Source organism: Vigna radiata, unplaced genomic scaffold (assembly GCF_000741045.1).
Source record: "Vigna radiata var. radiata cultivar VC1973A unplaced genomic scaffold, Vradiata_ver6 scaffold_432, whole genome shotgun sequence".
In the NCBI taxonomy this organism is placed as follows: Eukaryota; Viridiplantae; Streptophyta; class Magnoliopsida; order Fabales; family Fabaceae; genus Vigna; species Vigna radiata.
Window position 1 is genome coordinate 90,201 of NW_014541979.1, and position 19,372 is coordinate 109,572.

General features: G+C 34.8%; 1 protein-coding gene across 2 annotated transcripts; it reads right to left on the minus strand.

Annotated features, from left to right (window-relative positions):
* Positions 1–14,133: 14,133 nt before the first annotated feature.
* LOC106778708 lies at positions 14,134–16,618 on the minus strand. 2 transcript variants are annotated; one of them, XM_014666696.2, is made up of 5 exons: positions 16,098–16,618; positions 15,712–15,892; positions 15,422–15,580; positions 15,200–15,328; positions 14,134–14,663 (listed from the first exon to the last, which is right to left on the minus strand). In XM_014666696.2, the coding sequence occupies exons 1-5, from the start codon at positions 16,559–16,561 to the stop codon at positions 14,256–14,258; spliced, it is 1,341 nt and encodes a 446-aa protein (XP_014522182.2). In that variant the 5' UTR covers positions 16,562–16,618; the 3' UTR covers positions 14,134–14,255. The 2 variants fall into 2 exon arrangements, with proteins under 2 accessions (XP_014522182.2, XP_014522181.2); XM_014666695.2 differs by having other exon boundaries at positions 16,056–16,618.
* Between the last annotated feature and the right edge of the window lie 2,754 nt (positions 16,619–19,372).

A 19,372-nucleotide genomic window follows, 5' to 3' on the forward strand; every position in this document is an offset into this window, starting at 1 on the left:
AAAATACCGGAAAATTAAGCACAATTCCCTGATTAATTCTAGCACAATAAACTAAGTAAAGTCAAGAAAATATTGACTCATCAAATACTATTCATCCATATCTTTTACTGCCAATTGATCAAACCTTTGCATGCATGTGTACTTCTAGTTTTGCATTTAAAATTGAACTTATTATTTATTCAAGTCTTATGACTGCCATTAATCACATGAACATTTAGTCCTAAGAGTCCTTTGGGAGACGATACTCGGACTTACCGTTTATTTATTACTTGATACGATCTGGTACACTTGTCAGGGTGCTAACAAGTTTTTGGCGTCGTTGTTGGGGACTCATTGGTCTAACTATTCTAGTAGTGTGATTATCGATTTTGACTTCATTTTTTTATGTTTATTTTTATTTTTGTTCTACTAAATGTTTTCTAGGGTTTTGTGCAATTTGGACAAGAATTTGACTATATGGGCACTTAATTCTACAAAGTTGATTTCAACCACTTGTGGGAACCTCACTCAAACATGGATCAAGGCCAATTTGGGCAAGCTGTCGAGCCATAAATCACTCCACTCAGGGAGAACACAAATTTTGACGAACTTTTTCTATGGGTCGTGGATTGGAATATTAAAAGCTTGGAGGAGTTACGACAACATCAAAGGCAGCAACATCCCTCTTTATTTGAAGAAATAGAGGAGGAAATTGAACAACATTGGCAGCAACCATCTCCATCAGAAAGTCATGATGAGACATTCCAACAAGTGATGCAAAATGTCATCTCCTTTTCAGAATGTATGGAAGCAAGATGTAAAAGGATGGAGATAGAATTGGGTTGCGTAATTGAGCCTCTGGATGATTTTAGGGTTAACACTGAAGTTAACCCTAAGGAGGAATGTCAAGGCACTATCGTTGAAAGTGAAAAGGTTGTTAATGAGGAGAAGATAGAGGGGGAAAAGATAGAGGAGATAAAAATAGAAAGGTTGAGTGAGGAAGATAAAGATGATGAGGAAGAAAATGTAGTGGTTGAGAGAAAAGAAAAAAAGAGAAAACGTGCAAAAAAAAGAAGAAAATAAGAGAAAAGAAAAAGAGAAAGTTGAGAGAGGAGAAGAGTGAGAAAAAGAGGAGGAAAGGAGAGAAGAAAAGATCTTATAAAAAGCCCCTTCTTCATCAAAAGAAATATCATAGGAAGGAAAAGAAGTTTAAGTGCTTTATGGAAATCTTCAAGAAATTGGAGATTACTCCTATGATTGAGATATGGAAATAGGTGCTTGGTTTTATCAACTTTCTAAAGAAATTCAACAGAAAGAAGAAAAAGAAAAGAATATCAGGCAAGGAGAATATCAACACCTACTGAAGGGTGTTTGAGCTTTACCGGTCAAGCTAATGACGTTAAAAGAGCGTTTGTTGGGAGGAAACCCAATTTCTAACTTTTTCTTTTTAATTTGTGTGGTTTATATTTGATTTTTTTTGTTTTGCAATAATAACGGCATCTATAGATGGATGTTTTACAACATCTACTGAGGGATGCTAGAAGATTGATGGATCAAGACCAAGAAACTTAGCTCTTTGAAGAACCAAGGTTCTTGATACCAAATCATGGCAAAAAACACTCTAGCTAGGACAAGCCAAATCTAGAAGCAAATCAAGCCATAAGTTCATGGATGAAGNTTGTGGAATTTGGTGGTGGTGAAAGGTGTTGATAGCTCATGGTTTTGATGAGTTGTATGGTGAGGGAAGATGTGTTTGGTGGTTCTCTAAGAGAGGTTGGGCCAACTTTTGGAGGAAGGTGGTTAGAGGAGGCCACTTGGGTTGCTCTAGCCTAGGGTGACCTTAAAAGAGTAGTATGGCATAAAAATGGCAGCATAACTTTACTCTAAATCTTCAAAGGTGATACATGATGGAGAACACCTCTATTTATACGCTAAGGTGTCTCAAAATAGGCTGAAACTTTAACCTAAATGTGTTGAGATTGTTGACAACACAAACTCTATATCAAACTGGTTTTTGATGATGACAACTAAGTGCTTAATAACAATACATATGTTCCAGTATTACATGTTCTTATTCTGTAATGATTGTCATATCTGTTGAACATGTTTTGGTGAATTACATTGTATGTTCCTATGTTTGATTGAGTCTTACATTTGTGGAACATGCTTGTATTGAAATATGAGATAAAATATTTTTTATCATTACACATTTCTGAAAGAAAAGATCACTGGAACCTTTTGAACTTATATATGTTGTGACAAAATTCTAGTCTAGTCGAATACACTCTTAATGGATTCGACTATGCTAAAATCTGTGTACAGATTTTGTGAACCAGTGCTATGTGAGATTTTGAGTTGAAAAGAATTTCAAAGTGATTTTCATGTGTCAGTCGACATTGTGAAATGTACATTCGACTGTGTTACTGTTCTTTCTAAAATCCTGTTAAACCTACAAGCTCCAACGGTTATATTTTCAAAAGTTAGTTAAAACTATGTGACATGGTCAATTGTAATAAATGTGTCTTGATTTTGTTCACTAAGGAGCCTTTATGTTGATTGTCTGTTATAACTATTTTAATACAGTCGACTTTATTAGTAGGCTATTCGACTGAGAATCAATCTGATGAAACAGAATGCTATAAATAGACAGAACGTCAATTATTTTGTTACTTTTGTGATCTAACATTTTCATTTTCCTGTTTCAGATTGAATTCGTTAGATGCTCCAAGAATTCTCCAAGAAGACGGTGGTGATCTTGCTTAAGAGCGATTCAGAAGGAGAAGTCATTGCTCTTATTGTTTGATCAATATCTACACACAGAGGTGCTTCTGGTTTGATCTTGATAGGCTTCGCATCCTGTGAAGATTGTTGTTTTTTATTGAAGGCTTGGCAACCTGTGAAGTCTGTTGTGATAGACTTCGCATCCTTTGAAGAGTGTTGGTGACACGTTGAGGATTGTTCGATGTGGGTGCAGATTGCAGAAGAGGGGATTCTTGCTACAATTCTGGTTTTGTGTGTGGAGCTACATTAGGTTTTGGGTTAAAGAGGAGATTTATGTTTTTGCGTGGTGCTTCTATAAATTCCTTGTTGTAAAAACCGCAACCATTATAGTTCATTTGCTTCCTGGTTGGAAGGACACTGGATATAGGCAATGTTGGTTGAACCAGTATAAACACTGTGTTTGAATTTTCTCATCCCTGCACTCCTTATTTTCAAGTCGACTATATCTCATAGGCAGTCAACTGCGTTTTTCTGGTGCATTACATTTTCAATAACTTGCATTTCAAGGAAAGATGAAAAGCTTTGAATTTTTCATATCAAGATTGCTAAAAGATTTTAATTTTGAATAACACCAATTCACCCCCCCCCTCTTGGTGTAAAAAGAAGTCTACCTGTTTCTTAACAATTGGCACCAGAGCTGGTTTTCATAAGATATTTGAAAATTCAATCGACTCTGTTTTTATTTTATTCGACTGTAAAACTTGGGGATGGCTTCAAATTTTCAAACTTTTGGTGAAGGTGCTTCAACAAACAGACCACCTCTTTTTGCTGGTGAAAACTATCCTTTTTGGAAAATTCGCATGCAGATCTTTCTTGAATCGCAAGATAAAGGAATTTTGGATGCTACTTTAAATGGTCCATTTGTACCTACAAAAATTGTTGATAGTAAAATTGTTTTGAAACCTTTTACTGAGTGGACTGCTGATGAAAATAGAAAATATCAGTATGAGGTTAAAGCTAGGAACATTATTGCCTCTACACTAACTATTGATGAATTTTTCAGGATATCCCATTGCAAGTCTACAAAGGAAATGTGGGATGTTCTAAAGGTAACACTTGAAGGTACAAATGAAGTCAAGAGAGACAGGAAGAATTCGTTGATACAAGAATATGAGTTGTTCAAAATGAAAGCTGGTGAAAGCATCTATGATGTCCAGAAATGGTTCACTCATATCATAAATCACCTGATGGCTTTTGGAAAAGTCTTTGACAAGGAAGAGATCAACATAAAGATTCTGAAAAGCCTGAACAGGAACTAGCAACCAAAAGTCACTATAATCTCTGAATCCAAAGATCTTACAATGATGAATATGGCTACCTTGTTTGGCAAGTTACGGGAACATGAGTTAGAACTTGGTAGACTACAAGATAAAGAGGAGATTGTAGAAAAGAATTCCATAGCTCTGAAACATAAACAGAAATAGAGATGGACGACAAAGCATTGATGACCTTGATGGTAAGAAAATTTAGTCGACTTATACAAAATGATAGTCAACTATCTAACCATGCAGGTTAAAACAAAAAGAAAAGTTTTAGCACGAATGTTGTCCAGTGCTATGAATGTGGAAAAGAAGGTCATATCAAGCCTGAATGCCAAAGTAGAAAGGAAAGAAAAGATTTCCTCAAGGCAGAAACATGAGAAAGAAAGGAGCCTACATTGCTTGGGAAAACTCAGATTCTAAGAAGTCAAGTGATGAAGATTCTGATCAAGATGAGGAATCAAATATGTGCTATATGATAGGTGTAACATGGGATGATTATGACAGTGATGTAGATATATCAAATGAACCGGTAGAAGTTAAATATGATCTGCTTCAAGATGCATTCAAAGAGCTACATGCTGAAGCCATGCGACTACAATACAAGGTAAATCGACTGTGCTTTGAAAGAAGAGATTTTGAGAAAAGAATTGATAACCTTGTCGAAGAAAATGAAAAACTAGAAAAAGAGTTAAATGAAGCTTTATCATCTGCTAGAAATATTGAGATTTAAATTGTTACGGTTGAAAAAGTTTGTGAAAATTGTCCTCTACATTGAAAAGATAAATTACTTGACTAGCAAGCTAGCTAAGTTTGCTCAAGCTAGTGACAATTTAGATGTTGTATTGAATTCATCTAGCAGAATTAAGAATAGACAAGGAATTGGATATAAAGCTTATTCTAACAGAACCAATGCTATAAAGCTTAATGAATTAAGAGAACCTGTCAAAAATGCATGTTTTTATTCCAATTGTGTTGGTCATACTGTTAGAAATTGTTATTATAGAAATGTTGTTCCTCAAGGATTATATGTATGGATACCAAAGGAACATATGACAAGAACTAACAATCAAGGACCCAAAATCAAATGGGTACTAGCAACCAAAACTTAACTGTTTTGCAAGTTATGCAGCTGATACAGAACTGTTCCCAAGGATGAATTAACCATGGAATATATCAAACACCTTGAGGGTCTACAACTAGTAAACCTGTATCTTTCTGCTGCATCATGTTTATATTGATTGATTGTTGTTGAATGATTGTTTGTATTGTGTGCTTAGTTGCTTGAATGATTAAATTTGATCAAAAATAAGTTTTAACAAGTCACAGTCGACTGGTAAACTAATGTATTCAACTAAGTGATGAAAAGTTCTGATCAATCTGATATTTGAAATTTCATTTTGCGTGCGAAAGTGAAAAATTAGAGGTTCCCTCCAATTTATTACTCAATACAAACTTGCTAAAACTCTTGAAAATCATAAATCACTATATTTGCTCTTGTTGATCAAGTCATTCACTATTATAATCTCTTCTAAGAGAATCATTAATCATCTTCTAAACAAAATGGCGTCAAGCTCTACACCAAGAAGAAGGGTTAAGTCTTTTGCCTCGAAAAGCTCTAGAAGGATGTATGACTTAAACGGTTGGATCAGTGACGATGATGCTCAGTCTAAGTTTCTTGATTACTGGAAAAGAAGAACTTTGTTTACACACAAGTTTCTTAAGCTAAAGTTCTTTAGGAATGAAGGATTTCAGTTTCAGGGAGGGATTAAGAATCAGGGTTTGAAGCAATTTGTTGAAATGGCAAGTCCATGTTACCCAGACTTGGTGAAGGTCTTCTACTGAAATCTAAAGATTGTTGATGGCATCCTCTGTTCTCGTGTTAAAGGAATAGACATCAAACTAACTGAGATGTCTGGAAAAAGGTTGGTGGATTAAGAATCGGCGGCAATAAATGTCATCTTGGAATAGATGGATTTAACAAGCTAAATGAATACCAACTATGCCTGAGAAATATAGGTGATCTTCAAGTGAACTCTAACTACAAAACAGGTGGCATGAAGAAAGACGAGAGAATGGCCATCTACACCATTGCCTACATTCTCATGGCTAGAGGAGGAAATTATGCTCAAGCAAGCACCAAAGACCTGATGCTGTTGAAAGCCTTAAAGGAGAATATTCAAGTGGATTGGCCGGTTGCCATTTCAGATAACATGCTAAAGGTGACAAAATCAGAATCAGGAAATTTACCTTACTGTGTTTTCATTTCAAAGATACTAGTTTACTGTGGTGTGGAATGCATTGATGAACAGAAAAGAAGGCTTGCTGAAATCAAAAGAAGGCTTGATGAACAGAAAAGCAACGCTCGTGGACATGAAGATCCTAAAGATGTTAACGCCTTTGAAAAATCATCTCAAAGAAGCAATGATGATAATGAAGAGACAAAATCAGAGGACAAAACAAGTGATATGATTCTCAAGACCTTCATAAATAAAAAGAGAAAGAAAAATTAGTTCTTTGTTTGTGGGGTACTAGACTAGAATTTTCATTTTGTAAATGGCTTAGAAACCCATCTTTTGTTGCTTTTCATGTTTAGTTTTTGTTTCCTTGCTATCTCATATCCATTCTAATATCTTTTCTAACAAGGAAATGAAAATTTGCAGTTTGAATACATTTCAATACAATACTTAAACTAGTTGAATGAATTCTGATAAATTGTTTGATTGATTCGACTTTGTTCAGATTGAAGTCAATTATGCTTGAACTGTCATGCATCTTTATACATTGACTTCTATTTTGAGATGATATAATTCTTGCTTACCACTATGCTTGATCTGGATAAGGTTTTTGAAAGGTTTTGCAAGAAGGACATTGCTTTAAAGATTTACATTTGGAATTCAACAGTTGCAAAGCAATGCATTCGACTGATGATTTAATGCATTCGACTGTGCCTGAATGGGTTAACAATTCTAATTCTAGAATTTGATTTTATCCTTACTGTTTGCTTAAATCATTAATATTCTGCTATTATCTCTTATATTTACATGTTTAATATCCAAATTGAGATAATATTGTGAGATTGTTGTTATTTGTATCATTACATATAAATGTGATTTAATTGTTTGAATGTGATACAAATTTGTGCTTAAACTGTGAACTTAATGTGATATTCTACATTGTTCAATCAAACTGTTTTTGAAAATCATGCATAATGACAAGGGGAGTATCACTGCTTTACACATTGTTTCATCACGCATCTATATTTCAGGGGGAGTTTACATTGTTTTGTGATGAACATGTGATTTAGATAGCATCATTGTACTTCATACATTGCATATTTTTTTGATGCATCTCTGTTAGTTTTCAAAAGTGCATAAATATCTGAAGCATTCCTTTTTCGTTAATGCACAGAAGGGGAGAAATATTCATGAGCGTATGAGAGCATGTATACATAGGGAGAATTACTGCATCATACTTTATCTGCTTGATATTTTTGCTGTATATGCAGAGTAACTGTGTTAATGTTTCTGATATATATATTTTTACTTTGTTTCTTTGTGGAACTGTACAAACATGGTTGAGTTATTAATCATGGTTGTGCATGAACAAAAAAGGGGGAGATTGTTGAGATTGTTGACAACACAAAATCTATATCAAATTGGTTTTTTATGATGACAACTCAATGCTTAATAACAGTACATATGTTCCAGTATTACATGTTCTTATTCTGTAATGATTGTCATATTTGTTGAACATGTTTTGGTGAATTACATTGTATGTTCCTATGTTTGATTGAGTCTTATATTTGTGGAACATGGTTGTATTGAAATGTGAGATAAAATATTTTTTATCATTACACATTTCTGAAAGAAAAGATCACTGGAACCTTTTGAACTTATATATGTTGTGACAAAGTTCTAGTCCAGTCGAATACACTCTTAATGGATTCGACTATGCTAAAATCTTTGTACAGATTTTGTGAACCAGTGATGTGTGAGATTTTGAGTTGAAAAGAATTTCAAAGTGATTTTTCATGTGTCAGTCGACATTGTGAAATGTATATTCAACTGTGTTACTGTTCTTTCTGAATTCTGTAAAGCCTACAAGCTCCAACAGCTATATTTTCAAAAGTTAGTTAAAACTGTGTGACCAGGTCATCTGTAATAAATGTGTCTTGATTTTGTTGACTGAGGAGCCTTTATGTTGACTTTCTGTTATAACTGTTTTAATATAGTCGACTGTATTAGTAGGCTATTCGACTGAGAATCAATCTAATGAAACAGAAAACTATAAATAGACAGAACGCGAATTGTTTTGCGACTTTTGCGATCTAACATTTTCATTTTCCTGTTTCATATTGAATTCGTTAGAAGCTCCAAGAATTCTCAAAGAAGACGGTGGTGATCTTGCTTGAGAGAGATTCAGAAGGACAAGTTATTGCTCTTACTGTTTGATCAATATCTGCACAAAGAGGTGCTTCTGGTTTGATCTTGATAGGCTTGGCATCCTATGAAGACTGTTGTTTTTGACTGAAGGCTTGGAAACCTGTGAAGTCTACTGTGATAGGCTTGGCATTCTGTGAAGAGTGCTGGTGACATGTTGAGGATTGTTCGACGTGGGTGCAGATTCCAGAAGAGGGGATTCTTGCTGCAATTCTGGTTTTGTATGTGTAGCTATATTTGGTTTTGGGTTAGAGAGGAGATTTATATTTTTGCGTAGTGCTTCTACAAATTCCTTGTTGTAAAAACCGCAACCATTATAGTACATTTGTTTCTTGGTTGGAAGGATATTGGATGTAGGCATTGTTGGCCGAACCAATATAAACACAGTGTTTGGATTTTCTCATCCCTGCACTCTTTATTTTCCAATCGCTATATATGCTAGGCAGTCAACTGTGTTTTTCCGCTGCATTACATTTTCAATAACTTGCTTTTCAAGGAAAGATCAAAAGCTTTGAATTTTTCATATCAAGATTGCGAAAAGATTTTAATTTTGAATCAACACCAATTCACCCCCCCCCCCCCGCTCTTGGTGTTAAAAGAACCCTACCTGTTTCTTAACAAAAAGAGCCACCTTGGTTGTCTTGGAGAGCAAGGAGAAATCCTCTCCAATAAGAGAGAAACAAGTGGCAAAAATCCTCTCAAATGAGAAAGTGACATATGGCCACTACCTATGGAAAAACTCTTCATTCCTAGAGTGACACATGGTAACTAACTAGGAGGAAAACTCTTCAATGGGAAGACTCCACATCTCTAGGACGAAATCTGTCTCCCTTGTCCTCCAAGCTTAGCCAAAATGTTGAACCCTTGGTCAACACACCCATTTTGGACATCCAAGCATAGTCAACTTTGGGCCTTGGCCCTTTGTTGACTTGTTTGGTCAAAATCCTATTCTACTTGGCCCAAAATATAAGGCCCAATTGAAATCCTACACTACTAGGCCCATAATACCAAACCCAAATAAAATTTAGACTACTTGGCACAAAATACAAAGCCCAAATAAAATCTAGACTTCTTGGCCCAAAATACAAGGCCTAAAATTATTCTTACTCTACTAAATCTTCATGATGACTTAAGATGGCCCAAGAGAAAGAGTCTAGGCCCATCTTTCATAGATGCCTCCAACTCTTCATGAATGTGCTAGGTCATGGCAAAGGGTATGTCATCAAAGATTTAGGTATCTAATAAAGGATACCAGGAAGGTAAACCTACTGATGGGTGATGGTAAAGTTTGAACCTACTGATGGGTGCTAGAAAGGATTGGGTCAGGCTAGTAACGTTAAACAAGCGCTACCTGGGAGGAAACCTAGTTGATTGATTTGTTGCATGTTTTAATTTTGTTCTAGTTGCATTTAGGAATTAATTGTTGCATATGTGAGTTAAGTGATTGGGAATTGCATGAAAAATTAATTTTGAAAGTCGAAATTGAGAGTTATAGGGTCAAAATGTTTTGAAACAAAGCAAAAAGGGGAAAGAGAAAATCGCGTTCACCATCGGGCGGTGAACTTAAAATTATGCTTTGTTGCCTTGGCCCATTATGTGATTTTTACACCCCTTAGGGCTCGCCCAAGCACTCTCTATTAGATCCCTAAACTCTTTTTCACTTTCAAATACTCTTCCAAAGTTTTCCCATCACTTCTCCTATCATCCTCTCTCTTAAAAACCCAATTTTATCAATTTTGAACCTACTTCAACATCCAAGTTTGGGGTTTTTTGAGAGCACAACTATTTGGGGTTGATTCCTCCACATTCTTCGGAAGAATTTTTGTGTTTTACTAATGTTTAATGAGATTCCTTATGGTTTTGTGAATTGTACTTGGTGCAGGGATGGCCTCCTCATCAAGAAAGGGGATACAAATTGTGGGGAACAAGAGGAAGGAATCAGAGTTGGTGTAGCTGAAGCTCCAGCTATGAAGGAAGATGATGAGGACGATGATTTTTGAAGGTGTAGAAAAAGGAGAGGAGGAGGACTTTGATGACAACACCTACTGATGGATGCTATCTACACTAGAGCATGATTTCTTTTCTATCTTTTGTTTTTGGATTTTGAACTTATTTGCTTCTGTTAATTAGTGTAGGATTGATGTACTTGGTTGGACATTTTATCTGATGCAATGGTTTGATATTGATTTTTCATGATGGGTATTGCTTGATGATGCCTTATATTATTGATGTTGAGTATGTGCACAATATGCTGATATACAAGTGGTGGTTCACAAGCTATGTGAACAAATGCACGGTGATGTTGTGATTGTGATTATGATGCTAAGCAGGATGTTTATCTAAAATATCTGGAATAGTGATTGAGCATATGAGTGAGGTTTAGAACTGTAGAGGTTTTGATTGTATGATTGCTATATACTTGAAAGCATGAATAATTTTGCCAAATTTTATATGATTGACTAAATTGTATGCATGTGTCATATGATCAAGGCCATTTTTTATTAAACCCTTTCTTAGCCAATGTATAAATTTTCATCCCAATTAAAAAGAGCACCATGTGTTCTACCTTTTTTGAACCTAAGCCTTAAACAAGATGAAAACCCTTGTGAAAAAATCTTTACCTTGAGTTAAGATGAAAATTATTGCATGGTATTGATAAAGGTTCAAGTTTGGAGTTGTTGGGAAAGTTGAAAAAGAAAGAGAAAGCATTGAGCTAAGGTGTTGAGTGAAGCATGAAAAAGATAGAATGAAAAAGATAGATAAGCTCAATGAAAAAAGGGGAAAGTTGGGAATGAGATTGATTGGTTAAAGAGATTTTGTGCTTGAATTATGAATGTATAAATAACTCTCTTAACTCAAGGGTTTTGTGATCTGGAAAAACTAATTTTTCTTGTTAGCCCAACCATGTTACAAGCCATGAAAAGCCCTTGTGATGACATTTGTGTGCAAGTATGATTGATTGTGGTAAATGAAAGGCAATTTTGTTCTATGTGACATTTGGATAGTAGAGTGAAGGAGTGACCTCTTGAAACACTTGAGTGATTGAGTGAATCGCTTTATCTAGTGAGGAAGGATTCCATGAATTCATGATTACATTGCATAGATAATTGGTCATTCATGAGAATAACATCTGTTGGAGGATTATGTGTTGTGTGAACACCATGATGAGTAATTTGAATCAAAGCATGTGCACATCTTGACTAAATTCTACTGATGAGCTGATTTGAATGATTACTTGTCTTGAAAGAAAATTTTTTTGAAAGAGTTGAACCATTGTGATGATTTATGGAAGACTAAGTTTCATCTTATTTGCTTAAGGACAAGCAAAGTTCTAATTTGGGAGTTGTGATAACTGTTCAAAAACCATTAGTTTTATACTTAATTTTGATATCAAATGTACCCTTTTTGGCATAGAAAATTGCTTGGACTCATGAATTTGCTGTAGTTTGGTGAATAAGAGAGTTGAGGACATGTTTTATGATTTTATCAATAAATTCCCTTGATTTTGTAGGATATTGGAATGATTTGAAAGAAGGGTTGAAGTATCAAGGAGTTGTTGTGTAGAAAAGTCAACTAGAATGCAAAAATGTCAACCTGAGGGTAGAAAAACGAAGTGCTGAAACACCTGCTGGCGTTGAGTAGTGGCTTTGTACCGCTGAGCGGTGAACCCAAGTGTCGCACAGACCGTCGAGCGGTGTTACCCACCAGTGGGCAGTGTACTATTAGACCTGAGCCAGTTTTCTGTTATTTTTATGATCTGTTTTGGGCCTGAACCTGTTTTCTGTTATTTTTCTGCCCTATTTATAAACCAGAACATCTTAAAGAATGTATCTTTTGGCAGAAAGGACGCAGAAACACGATTTTCACACCTTGGAGGCGGATTTTGGATTCTAGAGCTCCAATATTACAAATCTAGGGTTATCTTTTATATTCTTTCCATTCAATTCATCTAGTTTCACCATGATTATGGTGAACTAAGCCTTTTGTTGTTGGGGAACGATGTAGTTCTTTGAAACTCTCTTATATCGAATTTCTTATTTTATTCATATACTTGTATCTATCAATAGTTTGAGTTTTTCTTCCGTTCATGCTAATGCTTTGTTTAAGACGTTATTCAAATGCATCATCTTTGATTCTTTCTATATGGAGACGTATAGTTAGGTATACACATGAAGAATTACTCTTGCTAATGAATATTACCTAGAGATAGGAATAGAAACATCAATTGCTTTAAGCTTCTGTTTGTATTGCATAAATAATTGTTAGGGAGACTAGACATAGTAAGCTAGTAATTGTGATTAGGCTCTTTTCACCGAGAGATCGAGTTAAGAGTAAAATAGAAAGTGGCATAAACATTGATAACAAAGTTGAATCTAATAAGAATAATAGATATTTGAGAGTTGATTAGAATGAAATCGTAAACCCCAAGAATATCATTCATCCATATCTTTTACTACCAATTGATCAAACCTTTGCATGCATGTTTACTTCTAGTTTTGTATTTAAAACTCAACTTATTATTTATTCAAGTCTTATGATTTCCATTAATCACATGAACGTTTAGTCCTAAGAGTCCTTTGGGAGACGATACTCGGACTTACCGTTTATTTATTACTTGATACGATCTGGTACACTTGTCAGCGTATTAACAAGTTTTTAGCGCCGTTGCCAGGGACTCATTGGTTTAACTATTCTAGTAGTGTGATTATTGATTTTGACTTGATTTTTTTATGTTTATTTTTATATTTATTCTAATAAATATTTTCTAGGGTTTTGTGCCTATATAGACGTATAGACGTCAATTAGGAGAGTCTCTGACGTCTATTCACCTACCTGTCAAACATATAGACGTCATATCTTCGACTTTTTATTATTGAATTTAATTATAAAATGTAATTATATACTAACCAGCTTATTACTAATTATTAAAACAAATAAAGTCTAAAAGAAATAAAAAAGTATGAGTAGACGTCAACTAAAATAGGCCAAAACCAGAACCCAAAATAGACAAACTTCTTCTGTAACTGTGCTACTAAAAATAAATTCATATCAATATAGATGATGTACTACAGTAATGAAGGGCATTACCGAAGGCCATAATCTCTCAGAAAATGCCACAAGTCGTCGCTAAAGACTCATTATCGAGGGTCCGGCGACGGTCAAAAGGCCCTCGGTAAATAGCCTGTCGCTAACTATTACCGAGGGCCAAAAGCCTTCGGTAATTACCGAGGGGCGAAAGCCTTCGGTAATTACCGAGGGGCGAAAGCCTTCGGTAATTACCGAGGGGCGAAAGCCTTCGGTAATTACCGAGGGCCAAAAACCTTTGGTAATTACCAAATTTTAAGTCAAAAATAATGTGATAGCAGAGTACAATAGTTGTGCAGAGTGATTTCTAATTAATTATGGACTTAATTAAAATCTTCATATGTTGAAGAACTAAATTAACACTCAGAAGTTCAGGGCCTGATTGAACATTTAACCATATCTATAGGGTCTTTTAAAGATCCTCCATGGTTGAGACCCATATGAAAACTGTGACAACTTTAAAACAGATACTATCTTCCAAAAATGGAAGGAAGAAGAAGGGTAAATTTTCACAAGAAAAAATTGGTAATTTATTAAAATGTAAAACAGCTTTATTTTCTAAGCTCATGCATAAGCTCAACACCAGGTTTAATAAAAATTTAAATGCAAACCAGTTCATAATGTCATTGCTACAAGAAACAAAATATATATTGTTATTATTTTAGTGACTACTAACAGTCATTTTTTTCCAACAAAAAGTTAAGTTCTGTTACAATTCATCGCGATATTTCCCCTCTGCAGGGGCTATGTCCTGTGGATGTTTCAGAAGATAACTAACAGCTAATGAGGCATGAAGTGCGGCTCTATAAGGAAGAACATCTTCATTGACTTTGAAGTAGGGTGAGTGTACCTGCTCAAGTTTTTCATGTGAGGCATTCTGCATTCCAACCATGAAAAAGTAGCCAGGTATGACCTCTTGATAGAATGAAAAGTCTTCAGCTCCCATCAATGGTTGCATGTTATTTACTTTATTCACGCCAAGCAAATTCCCTGCAACACTCCGAAAATGTTCATGCAAGTCACCATCGTTTATGGTTATGAGAAAGAAAGGATTTTGTTCCTGAAGGAAGTTCACTATTGCATTGCACCTCTGCATAGCAGCTTGTGCAATAACAACCTACATAAACGAATTAGCCTTAGCATCTGCCAAGATCACGTGTAATGAAAACTGTATGATGTGAGTGAATCCATGTTATAGTTGAAATTATCATGTAAGGGTGTTTCTTACTTTTATTGTAATACGTTTATGTCGATAATTACAAAAATATTTTCATTTCATTTTGTGTCATGTTTTTAAACTAAAGGTTGAGCTTATAGAAATAATAAACAAAAAGGATAACAACAGATTATTGTTTGATGATATAGAACATGCCTTCTGTGTACACTTAGAAAAGATGAAAGTAAAGGGCAAGGTACATCAAACATTTTTTGTAAATTAAAATCAACTTGTGTTTGTAGAAGATGAATGAGAGTTTTTGTAAATATTCAAGTGCATTCGTTGACTTCAATATAAAAGAAGAAACTTAATGCATTTTATTTGCTGATCCTATTATTACTTTTAAGAAATGTACGAACAAGACTAAATATAAAAACAAATTCTGACCATTTTAGTTTATGCATACAAAATAAATGTNATTCTTCTCCATGACATACCTGCTCGATTCGNTGTCTTAATTGCTNGAAGCTTTCTTTTGAAAAAGCTCGGAAGGTGCCACCGATAGTGACNGNATCTGGAATGATATTGAATGCACTACCTCCTTGGAATTTACCTACAGTCACAACCTGTGTGGAGATGCTTTCTATTTTAGGAAGGCACAGAGGATTCAAATTCCTTCTCGAAACAGCACTTCGTAATATTTAATAAGTAATAATCACATTTGACATATGAACATGTTCTGATGCGTGCCAAAAGGCCAAAGGTTCAGCCATCTCATCCTTTTCTCCAAGTTCTTGAGACCATGCCAAATTCGTCTCTTGTGGAGAGAAGGAAGGATATCTTAGTTCACCATCAAGTCCCATGCCAATCTGTACACCCTGCAACACGAACAGAATGACATAAATAATTACAATAAAATCTGATAATAATAAAAATAACAATAATAATAATATCTGGAATTTGAACCCTTGTTGGATTGTAAGAAACCAAAATCATCATAGAACCTTACTGTGATGATAACACCAAGCAAAGACCTGAAAGTGTCCCTAAAATCCCTCATAAAATCAGCATACACTTGAATATCACATCCAAGGGAAATGTATTCAATATTTCTTCTTCCAAACCGGTCACAATATGCTAACTCGACATCTTTCTTTATCTCATCAAGCACCCATAGAGGAAGCGGAATCCTACATAAGGGGGACAAACTTCCAGAGTATGAGGCTCATGACTAGGAAACAATTCCTACCTACAAAAATAGTAATAATAATTCAAAATAAACCAAATCAACTCTACTTAGATCAACATAAGGTCAAATGTCAATACAGTATTGAATTAAAAAAATTACACAACCAGTCGTAAACCCTAGGTTTGTTCTTCTCAACCAAGACCCACCAAATCTCGACCACGACACCTTCGACGTCGGCCGTGGCGAGCGCCTTGAGCGAGAACATTATCTCCTTGGGCCTCAAGCCTCGGCCGCCCTCCCGGCTGACGGAATTCACCGGCAGCGTGACGAACATCGGCGAGCCGCTGCGGCGGCGCTGTGGTGAGAAGTCGTGGTGCATTTCGTAGGAGACTTCGCCGCTGTTGTTCGGCGAGATGAACCCTCCGGCACCAGGGGACTTGGAGGAGTTGAAGCAGGAGGAGACGACGAGGCCGCGGCGGAAGGTGACGCGGCAGGGGAAACGAGTGAGGCGAGTGAAATCGGAGCGAGTAGAGACGAAGAAAGGTGAAAAACTAGCAGTGGATTGAACTAGATAGTCTAAAATTGGGGAGACGAGGGAAGGGGAGACGAGGGAATTCTGAAATTGGGAAATTTGGAGAAAAGAAACCCAAATTTCTAATTCATAACCCATAGCTGAAATTACCGAAGGCCTACATGCCTTCGGTATACTACCTTTCCAACACTTTACCGAAGGCCTATCGTTCAACATCCTTTGGTAAAAATGCTTTTTCCTTAATATAATGTATACATTTAAAATTATTATTTAATATAAATTTTAAATATATTGTAATTAATAAATTTCAATTTCTGGTTTAGTTTTAATTATATAAAATAAACATTTATACTATCATCGAGAAACAGAATAGCCCAAAAGTGCTTCTCTCGCTCTATCGTTCAACATCCTTCACCACCACATGGCTTCCAATGAAAGAAAAATGACGAAACAGACTCTCACAACACTCTTCATTTTCCTTTTCATCTCAATTGATTTCGTCTTCATCCTCTAACTATAGATACTATATGTTCTAATGCATGTAATACTACTAATAATATTTAAAGAACATGAATCAAGACCCATATTAATTACTTATAAATCTAAAAATAAATATAATTTCTATTTACATCATTATATAAAGAAAATACTTTTTTATACATTTTTTTTCAATTTTGACTTTTAAATAACAACTTTTTTAAACTAAAATAATTATCTTACCCTTTTTACCTTTACTATTTTTCTAAAATTTAACTATTTTTTCAATTTGATAGTTTCTTTTTTAAATTTAACCATTTTTTGAACTAAAATATTCATCTATAATTAAAAAAATACATACAAAATAAATAAAAATTATCCATAATAAAATTATAAAAATTATTTATACTTTTATAATAATAATAATAATTTTATTATTTTTTGTTATTAAAAAAATAATACTCATGCGCATATTTATCTATTAAATAATTATCCTTTATAAATTTAACATAATATAATATGTTTTATACATAAAAGTTTTAAAGGAAACTAATGATTTTCTAATAAGTATTACAAGTTAAATGATTTGTTTAAAAAGGTAATGTGGTGATTAAACTTTTGTAGGGGATAAAAGTCATTTCAAAACAAAATATTTTGACATGAAAATACAATAAAAATTTGCTTAAAATGATTAGGTTACTAATAGTCGTTTAAGACGATTTTCTATATTTTACATTGTTAACAATAAGAAGTATTGGTAAAACCTGAAGATATGTTTTGATGACGCTGCAACTTATAGATTTTGGATGAAGTAGGAAAATATTTAAAAAGCAACTTGTAGATTTTGAATGTAGTAGGAAAATGTTAAACATTGTAATTTTTACTGGTATAATCGATTATGGTTAAGCTATAATTGATTATCACATGCTTTTGTACTAGAATAATCGATAATCATGAAGCAATAATTGATTATCACAAGTCATACTTGAATAATCGATTATCACTTCACATAATCGATTATCACTTTTTGAAAACTCTATAACGGACTTGAATAATCGATTATCACTTACAATAATCGATTATTCATGGTAGTTGGGAGCTGACCTTTGGCATTCTGTGTACTTGGCTATACATGAGGTTTTGGAGAACTCAGAACTTAACGTTTTTTAACTGAGAAAGCTTAGAACACTGTGTGTCAGAGGATTGTTCTTAGAGAGTTTTTTGTTCATTGTTCCCTTGCTTGGTCTTGTGAAAGGAGAGGCTCACGTATCGTGTGTCGATAGGCGGAGCAGACTCTCTTCAAGTTAGCGAGGTACTCTGCCTAGTCTTATGAAAAGAGAAGCTTGTGAATCGTTGGTCGATTGCCGGAGCGGTTCTCTTCAAGTTGGTAGAGTGGTTCTTTTCGTTCTATTCCTGTTCATTTGATTGTAACCTGTTAAACCATTTTTAGTGGAACTGTTAATCACTATTTGTAGTGATTAACGACTGGACGTAGATTCTGTTGAATCGAACCAGTATAAAAATATTTGTGTGATTTTTCTGTTCCCTACACTTATTTTACTTAACACATATCAATTGTTTGGTTAATTTTCCGAAAGAAAATTACTTTTGTAAAAAAGGCCAAAATCGTTTCAACTGTCACCTAATACGCTTTACGCTCTGTGTTTTAATTCCGCTGCGTTTTACTCTTCGAAAACCATACCCCTCCGATACCAACAATTGGTATCAGAGCTTGCTTTGATAGTTTTTCAAAATATTTGTGAAAATGGTCGGTCACAATCAAAACCATGTGTATGCTGAAGGTGTTTCCATTAACAGACCTCCATTGTTTACTGGTGATAACTATGCTTTTTGGAAAGTGAGAATGGAAATTTTTACCGGGTCTGTTGATAGAGGGATCTGGGAAGCTGTACAAAATGGCCCTTATATTCCTATGAATACTGTTGATGGTGTAGAGACAGAAAAACCTTATTTCAATTGGACTGTTGAAGAAAATAAACGAGCTCAGTTTGATATTAAAGTTGGCAATATAATTTCATTTGCTGTTGTACTTGATGAATTTTATAGAATTTCAGTGTGTAAGACAACACAGAAAATGTGGGAAGTCCTCAGAGTCACTCATGAAGGAACAAAGGACGTGAAACGCGCTAGGAAGAACACTCTCATTCAGGAATATGAGATGTTCAGAATGCAACCTGGAGAAACGATCTTTGACGTTCAAAAATGATTCACTCATATTGTGAATCACTTAACAGGGTTCGGTAAGACTTTTGATACTAATGAACTTAATGTGAAAATTCTGAAATCTTTGGACAGGTCTTGGCAACCAAAGGTGACTGCCATCTCGGAGTCTCAAAATCTTACTCAGATGTCAATGCCAATCTTGTTTGGAAAGCTCCGTGAGCATGAACTTGAGTTGAGGAGATTGACTGCTGAGAGGATCAAGGCAAAAGGAACACTCTAGCTTTCAAG